The 20,266-nt window shown below is 35.5% G+C and overlaps 1 protein-coding gene across 1 annotated transcript in view; it reads right to left on the bottom strand.

Annotated features, from left to right (window-relative positions):
* LOC136038030 (prolyl 3-hydroxylase OGFOD1-like) overlaps window positions 1-19,394 on the bottom strand; it is an 82,298-nt gene extending 62,904 nt beyond the window's left edge. The window contains exons 1-2 of the mRNA XM_065720965.1: window positions 19,282-19,394; window positions 11,402-11,534 (exon numbers count right to left, since the gene is read on the bottom strand). Coding sequence (XP_065577037.1) covers window positions 11,402-11,534; window positions 19,282-19,354 — 206 coding nt within the window. The 5' untranslated portion in view covers window positions 19,355-19,394. The remainder of the gene's footprint in view (window positions 1-11,401; window positions 11,535-19,281) is intronic.
* Window positions 19,395-20,266: the final 872 nt, after the last annotated feature.

Here is a 20,266-nt window from a genome sequence, read left to right on the forward strand (position 1 = left end):
TTATTCACATTAAACTGAAAATTAATTTGCAATTAGGAATGGAACTTTTAGAATTTCGAAAAACAGCTTTAAACACCTCAAGAAAGACATCAAACCAAATTAAAAAATTCGCCACTGAAATTGCCACTGTCAGAGGTTTATACTCACCAACCTTGAACAAAAATCAACCTTAAATTCTTGCAAAGGTAACACTGATTTTTTGCAAAGGTTCCAAATTATGCTGAAATCATCAATTTTGACGCAGATAGAGTCAAAATGTCAAACAGTTCGTGGTAACGAACTGTAGTAAGGAGCGACTCGGCTCAATAGTAACCAAAACCATAAAAAAAATGGAATTTTGATACCAATAGCTACATCAAAAGAATCGCATTTTAATGCTGATTTTAAATATAGAAGTTTCATCAAAGTTACGAGCCTGAGAAAATTTGCGTTATTTTAGAAAATAGGGGAAAACACACCCTAAAAGTCATAGAATCTTAACGAAAATCACACCATCAGATTCAGGGTATCAGAGAACCCTACTGTAGAAGTTTCAAGCTCCTATCTACAAAAATGTGGAATTTTGTATTTTTTGCCAGAAGGCAGATCACGGATGCGTGTTTATTTGTTGTTGTTTTTTTCCCAGGGGTGATCGTATCGACCCAATTGTCCTAGAATGTTGCGAGAGGGCTCATTCTAACGGAAATGAAAAGTTCTAGTGCCCTTTTAAACTGACCAAACAAATTGGAGGGCACCTAGGCCCCCTCCCACGCTAGTTATTTTCACAGTCCTCGTGGAAGGGGCTACAAGTTACAAACTTTGACCAGTGCTTACATATAGTAATGGTTATTGGGAAGTGTACAGTCGTTTTCAGGAGGATTTTTTGGTTGGGGGGATGGGTTAAGAAGAGGGGGATATGCTGGGGGAACTTTCCATCGAGGAATTTGTCATGGTGGAAGAAAATTTCCATGTAGGGAGCGCAGGATTTACTAGCATTATTTAAAAAAAACGAAAAAATAAATATGAAAAGTTTTTTTTTCAGCTGGAAGTAAGGAGCAGCATTAAAACCTAAAACGAACAGAAATTATTACCCATACGAGGGGCTCACCTCCTCCTAATACCTCGCTCTTTACGGAAAAGTATTATTAGTAATTACAACTATTTATTCTACGGCTTTTGTGATTCAGGGGTCATTCTTAATGAATTGGGACGAAATTTAAGCTTTAGTGTAAAGAGCGAGGTACTGACGAGGGGGCGAACCCCCTCATATATGTAATAAAAACATGAGCATACAAAAGTTCTTTACGTAAGCTAATTTATAAGTTACGTATATCTTTTACTAATAAAAAGATTCGTAAAAATGAAAAGTTCTAATTGTCTTTTTAATTAACCAAAAAATCGGAGGGCAACTAGGCTTCCTCCCCCGCTGTTTTTTTCTCAAAATCATTCGATCAGAATTATGAGAAAGGCATTTAGCCAAAAAAAAAAAAAATGCAAATTTCGTTTTAATTATTCCTCTGCGGAGAGCCAAAATCAAAACATGCATTGATTCAAAAACTTTCAGAAATTAAATAAAAAAACAAGTTTTTTTAACTGAAAGTAAGGAGCGACATTAAAATTTAAAACGAACAGAAATTACTCCGTATATGAAATGGGTTTTCCCCTCCGCAATCCCTCGCTCTTTACGCTAAAGTTTGACTCTGCCACAATTCTAATTTTTAAAACAATTAAAATTTTTAGCGTAAAGAGCGAGGGATTGCGGAGGGGAAAACCCATTTCATATAGGGAGCAATTTCTGGTCGTTTTAAGTTTTAATGTCGCTTCTTACTTTCAGTTAAAAAAACTTGTTTTTTTTATTTAATAATCTTCAAAAGAAGCAGGTAGTTGAGACTTAACCAGGTATCATCATCAATGGTATTATTTTCAACCTGTGACACTTAAGCAGGCTCACCATTTGATATTGTTGACTGTCCAGAATAAGAGTTCATTATTAACCCTGACTTTGCACTTTTCACCGAATCGGACACTTATCTCCTCAAGTCGCCAGCTAAAAAACATTCTTTTAAGCATATGAGCCTGTGTTCACCAATTTTTGGGCTAGTAATTATTTCTATAGACGTGCCATACTTCAGCACAATCCTTTTCTTCAGAGTTCTGAAATTTTCTCTTCCACTGAAAGTCAAAGTGCAGCTTCAGCTCACTAAATGAATGGACTCTCATCAAAAAACAGTAATGTAGATTGTCAAGTAGCTTAACGAGAATGACCTCTTCTATTTTCAGCCTTTCGTCTTTTTCACCCTTCTTTTTGATAAAAAAGACCATTCACTTTTATTGGTACTAAGCCTTAAGTCTCCTTGGCCTAATCCTAATGGAATGTCTTTCCACCTTATTCACAGCAAGGGTTAGTTCTGTGCTGACTTTAACCCACAAAAAAAAAGACAACATGACTTGTATTCAAAATTCTCTTCGAATTGAGTTTATGTCACTGCGAAGTATTTGCTTTCTGTTATTTGACAAACAGTGATTGTGTTTAGTCAGAAGACTCCTGATGAATTTTGCAGGAATAGAATTTCTGGTGACATATTTTCTACAGGGCCGAAAGAAGGGCGATTGGAACGACTTGGCCTAATCGGACCCCGCGTTTGAAAGGGACCCGCACTGCCATCAAAATGAACAATGTAAGCATCATTTTCAAGGCTAACCCCAATTAAAAATGTCTGATATCAACAATGAATCAGGAAAGATTAAATAGTCTAGCAATTATGTTGATTGAAAGTGAAGAGGTAATGAAATTAGATTTTCAAACAGTTTTAGGAGAATTTATAGAACAAAACTTAGAAATATATAAATGAATTTATTCATATTCGGTGATGCAAATTTCAAAATGCGTTTTCAGTAGTTTCACAATATCCAAAAGACAAAAACGTAAATCAACGTAAGCTTAAAGTAAGGACAAACAAGGACAAAAACATAAGCTCATAATAAACAAACTGGGCCATTAAATGAAACAAGATGAAAACCTGAGATATGTAAATGCACGATGAATATGAACAACCTAGACCATCAAGTGACAAGACCAATCTGAGCAGTAAAGGCAAGGAGCATTGAAAAGTGTCTGAAGCAATGATAAACAAATTTGAAGAACAAAGAAATACGTGGTTAGATGATACACGACAGCAAGAACAAAGAAATTACAAGCAACAGTCGGATTCAGAACGTGTCAAAAAATAAAAGCGAAGAACAAAGAATTGATGGGTTAGCAGACACACGAAAGTGAGTATCGAAACGAGTAAAAAATGACAGTGAAGAACGAATAATTGCAATGTTAGGAGACAAGCGACAGCAAGAATCAGAATGAGTAAAAATAAAAGTGAAGAAAGAAATATTACATTAAAAGAACAAGTCTATCCCAATTTTCGACACCAACAAACTGTGACACAAAACCAAGTAAAAGCCCGCAAAGATGCCGTAAACTGCGCAAGTGTTAGTTGCAAGTCATTGGGACCTTTCAATGCTATATGTATTCACTGTGGAGTCCACCATTTTCCCACAGGAAAAATAGTCAACAAAGGTAATTTATTTCAGGGTTGCTGTCTGCTTTGTCGATTTGCATTGCTACCTCCATAATTGTCGAATGAATTGGTTTGGTCTATTATAGGACATCACTTGCTCTCTTAAGAGTTTTACAAACAAATACAAAACTCAAACTTACGTTAAGATTCATTCAACTTAAGCGCTGATCAAACCATCAATAATCGTAATATTTTCAGCTTCAAAGTAGCAGGACAAATTTATCAAAGAATTAATTTAGTGGCAAAACCATCATAGACCCCTGAAAGTTAATTTTGAACCACATTCATAGAAGTACATTCAGCCAAATGTACTTCTTAGGCCCCGATGGAGCTTCTAAAGATCACCCTGCACATCTTTTAGATCCTGGGATCTCTCGTAAACCAATGGATCTCCTGGAAGACTGCCACGGAGTCGTTGGCCTCCCAGTACTATAATTTGAATTTTGCTTGAAAATTTATTATATGAAGAGGGCCTCGCAAAATACATTCCAATCGAGTCCCCGCACCTAGTCAATCCAGCCCTACTTTCTGTCAGAACAGGGTTGCTACATAAAAATTAGGCTTTTTATAAATTTTTCTCAATGACTTGTAGAAAATGTACACAAGTAGTTTGATGACAAGACGCAAATCTCGTATGGGATATCTGTAACTTTGTGTGATCACAAAGTTATCGATGATCACTTCGAGTTTCTGGCACATTTATAGCTGAAATAATGTATTTTTGGACTATACATCAAAATCAGGCTTGTTGAAGCGAGTTGACTTAATACTCTAAAGGGAATCCTAAGCTTCAATTATATTGGAGCAGATTAAATTTTTTCTTGTTGCATGATACTGTAACGTCACAACTTATGACGAGAGAAAAATGTAACAGAAACAGATGTCACAAATGTACGGAGTTACTTGAAAAATAGGAAGTGAAAAAATCCAGATTCAAAATATTTCTGGAAATATGTGGTATTAAGTTTATTCTTAATAGAATTTGTTTTCTATTTATGAAGACACAAATATGAAGAAAATTTCACAACTTGATTGTAAAAAATAAGTCATTTTTTTGTCGGGGGAGGGGGGGGGGGTCATGTAAGACAATGTGGTCTTAGAGTATTCACCTACCTACCAGGCAAAAAAGTAATTCACCAGGCAATACCAGGTAAATTACTTTTTTGCATGGGTAGCACTCAGGTGCCCCCTTTTTTCCATGCTTCTTTTTTCTTCTTCACCGCTAGCTAAGCACTGGAACGTCATACAGAGATGTTTAAGGGCTCATTTCAAAGGAAGCTGTAGTATCTAGTGCCCCATTGCCCATACAGCTTCCTTTGCCCATTGCCCATATAGCTTCTTTTAAATTTGTTCAATCAGACCAATCTCTATGGAATACAGAAAGAAGGGATTAGCTTGAAGGTAAACAAAAAAAAAATGGAGCACCTTCCGGGGATCCATTTGTCCATGGAAATTATCAAACAGCCTAGGATCTTTCACCACTGGGAGAGAACAACAAGATTTCCGTCATTGCTAATTTCGGGAAGATTCTTCATAATTTTTTTCACATCAATGATAGCACCTAAATCATTTCGAAGGATGTAATCCTCTTAACAAAATATAACGCCTGTCAATGATAACGCCTAAATCATTTCGAAGGACGTAATCCTCTTAATAAAATTACATATGTGCTTGAGAGTCTGAGAATCAATTTGAAAGCAATACCACAAGAGAAGAGGCTATGCATAGACAAACAAATGGTGAACTTCAAAGGCCGTCAACAGTTCAAGTAAGAATTGAAGGGTACACGTAACTCTTAAGAGATTGAAGTATTCAGCCGAGCTGGTTCAAGTAGAATAATACAAAATCTAGAAGTGTACCCTCGAAAAGGTGCGGTGGAAGTTGCTGAACTAGGCCAAGGAGCTGACGACGTCCTACGTCTTGCCAAAAATGTACCCTGTCCTTAGAATTTCAAGGTATTTTTTCCGTAAAGTTTTATGCTGGTGTACCACTGATTCAAGAACTTTCTGTACTCGAAATCCTTTAAATTGGCACTATTCGATCAAGTCGGGCAAAAGGCTGTACTCTAGAAAGTGGTCATAAGTTGATGAAGATGAAGTAAGGAAGTTTTGACTTCCATTGAAGATGGAGTAGGGATTGTAATTACAAAATGGTACAGCAACAAGACGGTTCACATCACATCATCATTCGTTGGGTCTTTCCATTCGTTTTGATGGGGTAGCTCATTGACCTAGAGTGGTGGCAAATAAGCAGCATTGCCGGCTCTGCCAAGCTTACGCGAAAATTCGATGCAAGTGTCACATCTCCTTATTTCTTGTCCAAGGACGAAACTGTTTCACTTCCATTGCAAGCAAACAAATGTTTTTATCTTTATTTTTATAACATTATATGAATAACTACGACATAGCTGACTTTTCAATTATTGACTATTAAAAGCCAATAATTCCATATAGGATCATGTCTAAAAAACCTAGAAGGAACTCACGAACTCGACAAACAGTATTGAACCTTCATATTGGCTTCCTATGATGAAACAAGAGCCAAGAACTCATATGGCACTTGTGACGAGGTCGGAACCTAAGATAAGACTCGGTACTAGAGTTATCGATTTCATCGTCCTAGCAAGTCAAGAAGCACCGAAGTCGCCAAAGCACTAGAAATCCCACCAACTCCCCCAAGGAGATCGGATCTGGTCCGCTAATGTCAATCACGTATCAAGAACTTGGGTTTATTCTTCCCATCAAATTTTATCCCCATCTCTCCACTCTAATAGTTTTCCAAGATTTTCGATTTCCCACCCTCCACCCCCTACGTTCAGAATTGAATGTGGAGCATCTGAGACATTAGATCTTTCTATGTATCAAGTTTCACTGAGATCCGATCACCCATTCGTAAGATAAACCTACCCCTATTTTCACGATTTCACCTCCCTCCAGCAACCCCCCCCCAGATGGTCAAACCGGGGGAAACGACTGTTATCAAGTCAATCTGTGCAGGTCCCTGACACGCCTACCAATTTGCGTTGTCCTCGCACGTCCAAAAGCACTGAAATCGCCAAAGCACTGGAAATCTCCCCCCCCTGACTCCCCCAAGGAGAGCGGATCCGGTCCAGTTATTTCAATTATCCAGTTATGTCAATTACGTATCTAGAACTTGTGCTTATCCTTCCCACCAAGTTTCATCCCGATCTCTCCACTCTAAGCGTTTTCCAAGATTTCCGATTTCCCCCTCCAACTCCCCCAAAATATCACTGGTTCCGGTAAGAATTTAAAATAAGAGCTCTGAGACACGAGATCCTTCTAAATATAAAATTTCATCAAGATCCGATCACAAGTTTATAAGTTAAAAATACCTCATTTTTACTAATTTTTCCGAATTAACCAAATTACCACCTACTCCCAACTCCCCCAAAGAGAGCAAATCTGGTCCGGTTATGCCAATCACGTATCTAGAACTTGTGCTTATTCCTTCCACCAAGTTTCATCCCGATCTCTCCACTCTAAGCGTTTTCCAAGATTTCTAGTCTCCCCCTCCAACTTCCCCCAATGTCACCGGAACCGGCCAAGATTTTAAATAAGAGCTCTGAGACACGAGGTCCTTCTAAATATTAAATTTCATTAACATCCGATCATTCGTTCGTAAGTTAAAAATACCTCATTTTTTCTAATTTTTCCAAATCAAACCCCTCCTCAACTCCCCCAAAGAGAGCGGATTCGTTCAGCTTGCGTCAATCACGCATATATGACTTGTGCTTATTCTTCTCACCAAGTATCAGCCCGATGTCTCCACTCTAAGCATTGTACAAGATTTCCAGTTTCCCCCTCCAACTCCCCCAGTCTCACCGGATCCTATCAGAATTTAGAATAAGAGCTCTAAGACACAAGATCCTTCTAAATATCAAACTTAATTAAGTTCTGATAACCCGTTCATAAGTTAAAAATACCTCCTATTTTCTAATCTTTCCGAATTAACCGTCCCTCCACTCCCACCAAGATGGTCGAATCGGGGCAACAACTATTTCTAATTTTATCTGGTCTAGTCCCTAATACGCCTGCCAACATTGACCGTCCTAGCTTATCTAGAAGTGCACAAACTAGCAAAACCGGGACCGACAGACAGACAGGCAGAAATCGCGATCGCTATAAGTCACTTGGTAAATACCAAGTGCCATAAAAAACGCAAACAAACGGTTTTTTTCTCTTATATTTTAATAATATTGTCATTTAAAAACACTTAAAACAAAGCCCCTGATAGTACGTGCCACCACCCCCCCCCCCAAAGAAATTTCCTGGCGAGGGTTATGATACGCCGTCTCGCCTCACCTTTCTCACCTCTGTCAGCAGGTATGTGAATGTAATATTTTATGCAAAATGGAAAAATATTGTCACAACGGGAAATTAACTATTACCCCCTCCCCTAAGCACCAATAATAAAGACATAGACCAAATCCAGGGAATCAAGAGGGATTAGTTAAAAGTTTCTACCTTCCCCTTCTCCCTTCCACAAAACCAGTTTATATTTATCTGAAGGCTTAATGGGAGCTACTATATTTGTGCATTTGTATTCGCTCTTGCCCCAGAACCGGAGTTACGTTTTTTCTCAGGAGGGGAGAGGGGGGCAAATGTAGACTTTCCCATCCCCTGCCACACCGACAATTCCGTTAATATTACAATTTTTGCCCAAAAACCTTGCAAGTTTAAGCTTGTTTTGCCACCCCCGGGCGTGTCATCCAGAGCGCTTGCCTCCACTAGTTCTCCTAGACACGGCCCTGTTCTGCCCCCCCCTGCCTACAAAATTACCAACCAACCCTCTCTTCATGATAGTTAATACTCACTTACACATCCCTGTATTTACTTTTATGAAATACAAACAAATTAGTTTAATTAAGAAGAGTTTTAATTAAATGTGAGAAACATTTTTCTGTAATAAGAAAGGAGGCACCATCCCGCAGAGAGATTAATTCCTCCCCCGTCCAACCCATACACCTTTATATATTTTTCTGAAGGCTCAAAGACTGTTTGAAAATTTGGACATTAAAATGAGCTCTTTTAAGCATCAGTCCCCTGCCTAAGCAATGAATCACTGCTCCTCCTTCAGAATGGCTGATGCGCAATTATGCATCACTGTACATAGTTTCATTAACAATAAAATGAGTGAACTTAGTTAAATCAAGCATTAAGATAAGCATTCAAATTAACCAATAATCTTGTATGGACTATGTAACTTTTTAGCAATAAGGGAGCAACCACACGACATTAATCCCTCTGCAAATGGGAAGCTCAATATATAATTTTTTGTTACTTTTCAATCGATTGACTCTCTCAGAATTTTCAACTGATAGCAACTTGGTCCACTTTGGGGCAAAATCATAGTTTACTGCCACAAAAGGGCAAAGACTTTCCCTTGGCGCAATCTTTTCGGACACCTTAAAAGGGCACTAGAATTTTTAATTCCCATCTGACTAAGCCCTCCACGGATCTCCTAGGACCATCAGTTGGATACAATCTCCCCTGTGAAATAAAACAATACTAATAAAAGACTCGCAATCATGATATTTTTTCCAGAAAAAAAAACACCAAATGACATTTTTGCAAATAGGAGCTTGAAACCATATATAGCGGTTTTACGATATGCTCAATATAATGGTGTGATATTTATTAAAATTATTTGTCTTTTCGGGTATGTTTCCCCTGTTACGAAAACAGGGCAAATTTTATGAGGCTCGTAGCCTTTGATGATTAGCATTAAAACTCATTAGTTTTATATATCTAGAATCAGCATAAAAAGCCAGATTAAAATTCTGTTTATTAGAATTTAGGTTACTGCAGGTCAGAGTTGCTCCTTACTTACAGTTCGTTACCACGAACTGTTTGATAGCTAACAAAGATAAGGAATTTGTGAAAAAAAAATAGTCCTTGGAAATTGATGGGAATTCAGTTGTTTTTTTTTAATTATATATTTGTTTCAAGTACAAGGTCAGTAATCAGAGCATTATGTCAGTGCTTTTGCATTTTTCCCAACTATAGTTTTTTTTAACATTTTGATTACTTTCCAATTTTGATTTTGAAAACAAACATAAACCATGTTTCCGGCACAGGTGCGAAAAGGGAGGATAAAGTATGCAATATACCTCTCAAAGGTTGAAGATAAGAAAAATACGTTATGCATAAAATGTTGAATTGTTTGAAATGAATTTACCATAATAACCTATTTCAAACTTTCACCTACAGAAAAAAGCTAAAGGCTTGCCTATTCCCCCTTTCAAGACACACCTCTCCAGGCACAATACTTGAAGGCTTCAAAAAAAAGAAAAAAAAGAGAATGAAATGATTAAAACACTGACTCAAGATCCATATCAAACACGAAAAGACTTACTTAGATTTCAGTCTATAATAGTCCCATGGGGTAATCTCAAGTTACTTCTATAAAAATGTAAAAATAAAGCACTTAAAATCATAGATCAGTAGCACTCATTACAATTTATATTATGATGATATTCACACTGTTCTATGTTATGGTTCTAAAGTAATCAGCAAATTTTATGTGAATTTTCGTTTTAAACCATCTAATGTGTACATCATTCCATTTTTCCCTTCTCCTCGCTTTATCGGCCTGTTCGTCTTTTTTAACATTTCTTACCTCCAAATGCAAGCTTGACATATCTGGGCTCGTGAAGCAATGGGCCTTTATAAAGGCAACAGGCTATTGAGATTTGAGTCTCAACCCAGTGTGAATGAGTCCACCATAAATAAACCCTGGATTTGTGATAGTGAATATTTTGATATAAATGTAATTTTTCTATCTACCGCTACTACTAACAACTCACTACAGCACCAAGCCACCAGAGGCCAACACGGCCATGCACGATCCTGCTCCATCCCAATCTCTTTAAAGTCTCCCTCTTTACACCCTCCCAGGAAGTTTCAATTTTCCTCAAATTTTTCCTAGCAACATCCTACCACCCCAGCCGAGGACTACCTTCTTTTCGCTTAGCTCTAGATGGTTTACCGAAAACGACAATCTGTCATCCTTCATCTGCAGAATGTGCCCAAGCCATTTCAACCATTCTCATTGTAGTCTTAGAAAGCGGGACTGAACAATACTTTTCATACAGCCTAGTGTCTGAAATAGAGTCCGATTAGTCGGGTACCCAAAACAAACCATAGGCAATTTCTCTGGAAAACATCTAGCAAATTTTCCTGTTTTTCAGAGTGCTAATGCTTCACAACTATACCTGACCACTGTCATCACTGTAGCTTCCAATATTCTAATCTTGGTTTGCAGACTTATCTTCGTATTCTTTCAAACTACTTTTAACATCTTCACTGCACCCACTGTTTTTACAGTAATGCTACCTAAATAAGTGAAGCTGTCTACTTGATTGATCTTGTCGTTACCCAACGTCAACTTCATCTTTGCTTACTCCAGGCCTTAGCGAATTAGTCTTCTTAATATTAGTTTTCAATCTAATCTCTTACAAATCATCTGCATAATCTGCATAAGTCCAGGAAAGAATTACTCCCCCATTTGATTCCGTGTTCTCCCATAGTCTTTGCTATACTCCTTTTCCTAACAGTATGGACAGGAATTTACTTTACAATAAAAAAATGCAATAGAACTGTCATCTGCAAATATCCCAGCAGCAGACCCACATAAAATTTGTCAATAATATGGCTGGTAGTGGACAGAGGGCTGAAAAAATGTCTAAGCTGATCCTTTCTGTGAAAAGGCCTCACCACAATATTTTACCAAAAAAATCGGTTATTTTTAGATATTCGGTTAAGTCAAACCCAAAACATGACTATTTCAAAGCTGAATCAAAATCAGAATATCTCAATTGAAAATATTACCTGAATTTATAAAGGTCGTTACTTTTCTCATGAAAATCAAGACTAAGAAGCTGTTTCTGAATGGATGACAATGTCTCCACGTCCTCAATGAAATCTGGTAATATCAAATGTTTGAAAGGCTTCGAAAAAACACCTTGAATAAAGACAGAATTGAGCATAAACATTCACTTGTCTTTCCTATAGCATAACGAAGCGATTTCTATTTCTTTTTGCATTTTGCCGTCACTAATAAAGACAAAAATACTTGAAAAAAAAACAGTCAAATATTATTATATATCATAAATGACAGTGCCACAAAAACAAAGCAAAAAATTTACATATTTTGGGGACCAATTCTAGGCCCCTTTTCATCGGAAAGCATAAATCAGACATAATAATAAACAAAGTGAAATAAAAGAAGGGGAAAAATTGACATACACCAAAAACTTAAATCCTTCAAAATAATACGCACTTTATTGCAAACAAATTTAAAAGCATCACAGCACAACAACAAGAGAGTTCAAACTCTCGACTAAGCAAAAACTACCAATAAAAAAAAAAATAATAATAATGTGCATCCTACCACCCAGAAACAAATACATTTATTGACACTTCTTAATATTTTTGAAAAAAAAACTTTTTCTTAATATTTTATTTTACATTGTTTAATCTTTGATAAACCATTTAGGACAGAATGGTAAACCCTTTCACATTTCATTTTAGAAATTCATACTTAATCCTTTACCCCCCCCCCCAATAATTGGAAAAAGAGCTATAATTTATCAAGTAGTTTTAAAACTGGTGCTTGTTTTAAATGTCAACTTTGCTCTTTACTTCAAGCAGATAATTCTTTTTAATTAATCCACGCTTTTTTTAACACAAAGAAAATGTGAAAAACAGGGGTCCATTATACTTCATAACATGTTCCAAATTAATATTTTTCCAAATATATTCCCCCTTGAAACCTTATCATCAAGTAAATAGGTGAGCCTAGTTAACGGCAAAATTGTATAAATGTTATGTGCTTTTGATTTTACTATATTTGCACAGGTCAAATTTGTTTCCCTGATATTTAAGGTGTTTTTATTCCTAAAAACTATCAGTTCATGATTAGATTTTTTAGTTTTAAAACTTTCAATAGTAGAAATGCATAAATCCTCTACATCTGCAAATAGGACTGAAAAGGAATCATTCAAGAATAAGAAGGTAAATATACAGACAATATAATTTCTTAAATAAATGAGAAATCATTTAAAAAGAAAATAAGACTTAGTGCTTTTTATAATGATAATTGTACTATAACTAGATAGGTCAAATCAGTTGTAGTTTGGTCATGGAATTTAGCAGAAAGGGATCCACTCCAGGAATCATTTAACTGTTCTAATTTTTATTTCCAGTACTGTATTAAATTGGAACTCCAATATAGCTCCAAATTCTTTATTTGTAACTGGAGTGCCTAATAAGCATTTACACCGTAATAATCCTTACGTTTTGGATTCAAATACTAGCCATTAAATGTAAAACTGCGTCTATGTATAATACCATGCAGACTTCTTGCTATTTTTTGCTCTTCTAAATATTTCCTTTAACTGGCTCCAAAAAAAGAATTGAAATGAATGTACAGAGGATTTTTACTGTTATTAGTTGTATTTCATGCAACGCCAGTGCTACTTGTGGGATATTTATCTCTGCATCAGCACACTGTACGAAATATGTGCTGAGAATAGAATAAAGTGACTTTAAACAAAATATGTATATTTTTCTCCAGTCTAGAAATTTTATGTGCACATATTAGCAGTAACAGCACACTCTCTTTTTCTTTTCATCAGTTATATCAGGCAGAACTAGGGGACTGAGCTTTGCTTGTGGAGGGAGTTTTATACAAAAAAAAAAACACTATACACTGTAAACCCCCCTCAGAAGTGTATAGCCCCCATACCCTGATTTACAGAAGAAAATCTTTTGTAAAATTTTTATAGAATTCGCTTTTTGAACAAAGATACAAAGGGGAAGGTAATTTTCAAACTCTAGGAGTCTATTTTTCCCTTCCAATTGGCATCCCTGGTAATTTTAATTAATTTAAGATTTCTGTTGCAATGATGACAAGAATCATCAAGATTTTCTGGATATTCTTTGTTGTAAGTTAATAGTTCTAACTTCATTTTTTGAATACCTTTAAGTCAAAAATACGGTTCCTATTTAAATGTGCAGAATTTGTCACAACATAATGTTAAACAATCTGTAATAATACATTGATTTATCCTGTATCTTTACTTACACAGAGCTATTGTGGTGCCTATGAATTAGTTTTGGTTATGTGGCCTGATGATATTAATGAAACTTATTAGTAAAAATCAGCAAGCCCACCACTAAATTCATTTAGTAAAAAACCATAAATAATATTTTAATAAATCATGCATATTAAAAGTTTAGCACAACAGATTAAGTCTTACAGTGTCAAATCCATTCAAAATAGCATGCAACTGAATTGCACAATACCCCACGCTTTTAGAATAGTGCTTGGTTCAACTAAAAGATTGAGTGTCCCATGCTGGGCTTGGGGGATAGGCACTGCAGCATTAGTGGTGAATCAGGCTGAAAAAAAAATGAGTGTATACAACAATTGCCTTTGACCACCCAAAAGCTTGTTTACACTATGCAACTGTTATCTGCAGCAACTCATTGCTGACAATTTTAGTAAAAGCCAAGCACCATAGCTTAATTTTATGTTTGTTTAATGGGTGTTTATTGTTTATTATGTATTGTGCAATGTTTTTAATTTAACCAAGTAGCATATTTGTGAACTAGTTGCTTCACTATCACTTTAAGAAAAATATATTATTGAAAACTTAGGGCAGGCACATGCCACCTTTACTTTTTTTCCATTTGGTGTTCAATATTCACTACAAAATAATTTCCCAAAACAAGTTTTCAAAAACCTAGAAAACACATTTAGGCTTGTCTTTTTCAAAAATATTCCATGACCCCACTCCTCTAAAGGACACCCTATCCACCTTTGCCCCCTGGATATGGACTCCTTCTTGCCCCCTCCTCAGTAAAAATACTGTAGCTACACCCCTGCATAAAGATGAAGATTTAACTTTTGAAGATTCTATCCTCTAAGTATAAAAAAAATGTCAAGGAATCTAAATTACTTACATTAACAAAAATTGATTGATTGCCTCAAGAACAATATTTACAATATGTTGCCATGTTCAATTGATGATCTTATCCTGTCTTGGGTATTTGAGATCTGAAGGTCTGACCTTCTAAACCAGTGATTCTCAAACTTTCTTTTATTGCAACCCTTTTGCATATCCCCTTTTCTTATTCATTTTGCAACAAAAAAAAAGTTTGGTCATATATTTTTAAACTAAACAAAAGTGGTGTTTTTTTTACTTATTACTAACTATTAATGTTATGTTATACTAATCAGCAATACTGTTATGATGGAACTTGCATCTGCTCAGTGTTTTGATTTTTAATTGAGTTTTCTGGAGGTCGATTTCATGTCATTTTGAGCACACACAATTTTTCCATAAAAACATCATTTGCTGAGGAATCATTTCGTGGCTTTATAAATTCATTTTGTACTCATTGGGAATATCAGCAGCATCCAAAGATACATGAAATTGTTTTAAACTAAAACAAGTTCATGTTCAGAGAATCTGTGAAATAATATTGAATGTCAGATTTAGGGCTTAAAGGTGGTTCTTTCAGCCCCCCCCCCCGACCCAAAAATAAGCAAACAGAGTCCCATTAAAGCAGCAAATTTGTTCAATGTTGGCCATGTCCAGCCACAGAGTCCCCCACCTGGCTTCAGCACCCAGGCAGCTACCCTGGTGGCCCCCTCCCCTATGAATGGCTCTGCATACATCCCTTTTGCTTGCAATAAAGTGGCTGCCCTATCATTACAAACTCAACACAAATTTTTCTATTGTCAGTTACTACTTTCCAAGAATGAACAAGTCATGTCTATATGACACCTTTACTTTTTGTAGTAGACTTCAGCCCTAAAAATTAGAAACTCTTACTAGATGTCTTCTCAGCAAATATATCTTGCAAAGAAGAGTAGTAGGGAATAGAAAGTGATATCTGTGAATTCACAAAGTAGAAAGGAAATACAGGAGATGGCTTGTCAAAACTAAGATAAGCCTGCATTGCCTAATTCAAGCATCCACAGAAACAGGTCAGTTTTATTAGTATATATTTATCTTTTTTGTTACTATATGGCATATTTTCAGTTTTCTTTATCATTTTCACTTGTTTTTGGAAAAATGGCTCCAACTTTGTCCTCTCCCCCAGAATTTTGACAAAATTATGCCACTGCTTGGGAGTTCTTTAAAGTATCTACCTTCTCTTCCCTCTACAAAGGGTCTAAAGCTTTGACAAAAGGATAGGCCTTGTGTTGTGCAAGTTAAACTTTCGGAAATTCAACAGAATTCTATATACCTTAGTGTCTGTTTAGAATTTTTTTTTTATATATTCTTAGTTGTAATATTATTTATTAATTTTGTCTAATTTTTGAACTTAATCATCTTCTATTACAAAACAATCACAGGTCTGAACACTGTCTATGCTTGAACCTAACAATGAAATTCTAGCTGAGAATTCTTTCTCCTTCCAAATGCTCAAAAAACTGTACATGATTCTACTGGCTTTCCAGAACTTATGTTAAATGACTCCTGCTTATATGTTTCTATCTAAGCTTTTATATTTAGCAAACTTTAACAGCCTCACAAAATGCATCCAGGGGTATATTCATATTCTACCTAGCTAAGTAGTGGGAAAAACTCCAAATTTACAAGATTGTGTTTCCAAAACCTTAACTCTGCTAAAATAAATATCTTTTTTAGGTCATAGTTAAGAACAGCAAAGACTTGTCTGGTAATACTGGAGAGTTACAGTTACTCTGAACAAAACATAGAAAATAAAGTTAAAGCAAAGCCATAAGATTCCTTATTTTCTATTCTTTCCAAATATTATAGCCCAGCTGCTTTTCTGACTATGTACCCTACTTCCACCCTGTGATGATCACCAATATAGCCCTAGAATATGTGAAAAAAAAAATGATTGAAAATATATTAACACTGTATAATTAGGGCTTCTCTGAAGAAAAACACAGTAATAAAAGATTAGTAGTACCATCAGACTCCTTATTTTATATCCTTTCTGAGTAACATTGTTACTTTTCTGACAATGCACTTTACCCCTGATGGTACCACATATAGCCTCAAGACATAAGAAAATAAATAAAAGACACCAAACAAAGAAAATAATTACATTATAATATACAGCATATGTCTATTAATCAGATCATCATGTTTCCTTTCATTGTTATACACATTAGTTAAATCATTTCAAACAATATTTTTGTCCATAATTCAATGACATTTTTCTGTTAGCCATTTCTTTTTATGAATTATTCTTTTCATCAGAAAAGTGTTTAAGTAGTTCAGCAAAAACCTACTGATCAACAATTGCTGGTCAAAATGGCACACAAAAATAAAACCCAGCAGTGGATTTTGCTGTTGAAAATTGGCAGTCAACTTAAATTGAAAACCACATGAGCAGGGAAAAACCAATATTGTTAATGATGAAAAATCAAACAGATTACTTGGTTCAAATTCCTTTAGTCTTCACCCCCTTACTGGGTTACTGTAATTACCATAACAGAAATCCTTTCATATTTTGTGTATTTCAGAGGTAATTGTTGAAAGGATACTTTACTATATATAGAACAGCCAAACTCACCACATGCAATTTTAGAGATTTGTCTTATAGAGAATCAATAATTCCCAATGGTGGAATAAATTCTAAACATTGCAGGAGTTGTGTGACTGACACTTTGAAACTTGTGTTTTGCTTTTGATGCAAATTCCTGTTTGTATGATTTTGGTTCTACCATCAACAAAAAATTATTCTATGCTATAAAAGGATTTTGTTACTTTTTGACTATATAGCAAAAAGTCAAGTTTATGGTGTGTAAAACTCAAGAACAGACCAGTTCTTTGTTAGTTTCTTTCAGCTTAGCATAAGACAAGACAAGTGGCAGAATAGATGGGAAATACATAATTTGGGCTAAATATTTGCACATTAAGGGGAGGGGGGAAGGCATAAAGTATTTAGACAATTTGAAGTTAGAAAACAATTCTTACTTCTTAATATGCAGAATGATTGAATCTAAAATATTTTATATGCAAAACCACTATACTTTACCACACCCCATAATTTGCAACCATACAGCCCAAATTAGCTTCTAAAATATTATATTTTATTTGTATTTCATGATATTTCATTAGGATTAAGCATCAAAGAAACAGGTTCTAATTACAAAGCACTTGAGTGTTTGCATATAATAGACAAGAACCTGGATTCTTTCCCTTTTCAATCTTGCACCATAAGAGGAAAGGCAGAAAAATGCCTCAGTACAACTGTAGTTGTTAACTTCCTCAGAAGGAAGCACTATAAATTGTGAAAATTAATTTAAAATCTAAAATGCTTAACTTTATTCTTCCTAAAATTGCTTTGCTATACTTTACCTTATCTCTTTAATATGCAAATTTTTACTACAGATGGTATCTTCTCTATGGATTTTCCTGGTAAGTGTTGTAGGAATACTATAGGCAAGTATTTTAGACTTTTAGAATAGACCATTTCCACTACCTATCTATGATGCATAATTGTCAAGGTTCCCTTTTAATTGTGGGTATTTCTTTGTTTGCAAGTTTATCAAAGCACCTATTATGCACCCCCCCCCCCAAAAGAAAATCCTGGATCCACTATTTTCACTCTGAAAATACAATTTGAAATAACAAATTTCACAACATTAAAATGTCTAATAACGAGGCAAAGTGCCTGAGTCATAAATCTCAGCAAAGAATGTCTAAACAGGTTTTTTTTTGAAGTGACCGAGAAAAAGCAAGGCTCTGACTGAGATTGTGTATTATTGGGTAATATCTTTGTCAATAGGAGAAACATATGACTGAGTATTAGCTGAACTGATAGCTTTTGCTAAATTCGAAAATATGTAGCACTGTATAAGCAAAACTATTCAAATTAATGACCTACTTGTTCAGAAAACAGAGACAATTTTAATTGTGAAAAAATCAAATTTCTAGGTGGTATAATAAAGTAGTTATAGTAGATTGAATGTCAAAAAGTGTGAAGAGTGAACAAAGTGACCAAGTACCAGTCGTCTTACCCTAGTCTCCAGAATTGTTTCCTTTTGAGAATGTCACCAATGCATCAGCACCTATGTCTTAAATTATGATTTAGAAAAATTATGTGATGCAGAATGCTTCTGTTGAGGTTTGTATGTGCTGTTGCTGTACCTGGGCTCAGGGGTGAATCTCTAGCATTTCTATTGGGCAGGGGGGGGGGCAAGAGGGTTTCATATCTGGATAGTCAATGGGCATGAGATGTATGCGTTTTTCCAGTTATGGGGGGGGCCATCAAACAATGCCCCTGTCTATACCACTTCTTTAAGTTCCATTTTAGTAATAAAAAGTTAGTACTAGCTCACTGAAGGTCAGCACTTTTTGGCTGGGGAGGAAGTTAAGGTAAATACTTCATAAGAACCTCCCAGGGCATAATGTAGCCTAGGCTAGGTTGAGGAAATATTCATAGGCTATAGGCTAGCCTGAGCTTTTGTTTAGAAAACTCAACTACTTTCCAATAAGGCAAAAAATGCATCTAGAATTACATTTTCCATAGATTAGCCAAATATTTCAGGAAAACAAAGACACTGAGCCAAGATTTGCAATGTTAGCTCATTTTATGCTCACGACCCTTAACATTTGCAAATCCAATTCAATCCAATTTATTTCCAAAACAGGCAGCAAACAAGTCAAATATTTGTTTAGTTTTCAATAACAGGTTCTGAAGAAAAATGGGCTAACCTTCATTCTGCCCATCTTCCAGAGGACATTCCCAAAAACTTTTAAACTTTTCACAAGCCGCGTGTCTAATCATTTCAATTTCTGTTTATTCTTGTAAGCAGCGTTACCGACAGTCTAAAAACTGTACTAGTTTTTCGACTAAAATTGTACCTCAAGAGGTTGAACCAAATGTACACCTGGGAAAGCTAATTTGGTCGCTGTTTTCTGCTTTTCCTGGCAATTTTTCCAAAAATGCAGGGCAGACCACCCCTCCTTTTTTCTATTTTCTGACTCTCTACTTTGAGGGTCTTCAGAGATGATGAAAGAAAGAGAAGTATTCGTGTACACTCCAAGTTCTCCGTTCCATTTCTTAAGAAAATGATATTTTGGACGCGGGTCAAATGATCAGAATGCCATATTTTAATATCGTTGCAGCCTCTGTATTCAAATTAATATTCCAAAATGTTGATTTGTTCCCCCTTATCTTAACTTAAGAACCTAGGTGCCGAAGTAGTAATTTTACATAAATTGTTTTCCTAAAATTGATTTCAAAGAGACAAACATAAATAATAATAGAATTTTGACTTTCAGCGATAATACAATAGAATTTTCATCTTTTTGTAGGAGTATTCTTGGTTGGTGGTGGAGCGCCAAAATAATTTCATCGCTGAAAAATTGAAGAAGGAGTGAACACCCTCATATTACATATATGAAATAGTTCTTTTCCGTCGTCAGTACATCGCTCTTTACGCTATACTTAGAATTTGGTTAAATATTGGCCAAAATAAACAATAGCTCGTTTATGTTATTTTCGGCTAATCTTAGCATTTGATATTATTTTAAGCTGCTTCCTAACTCTGATTTTTATGTGATAATAAACTAAAGGTATTGTATGTCTTCGGCTTGTGGTTGTTAATAAATAATAAAAAAAAGTTTTTTTCCAACTGAAAGCAAGGAACAACACTCATACTTAAAACGGGCAGAAATTATTACGTATATGAAGGGG

This window comes from Artemia franciscana, chromosome 17 (genome assembly GCF_032884065.1).
Source record: "Artemia franciscana chromosome 17, ASM3288406v1, whole genome shotgun sequence".
Taxonomy (NCBI): Eukaryota; Metazoa; Arthropoda; class Branchiopoda; order Anostraca; family Artemiidae; genus Artemia; species Artemia franciscana.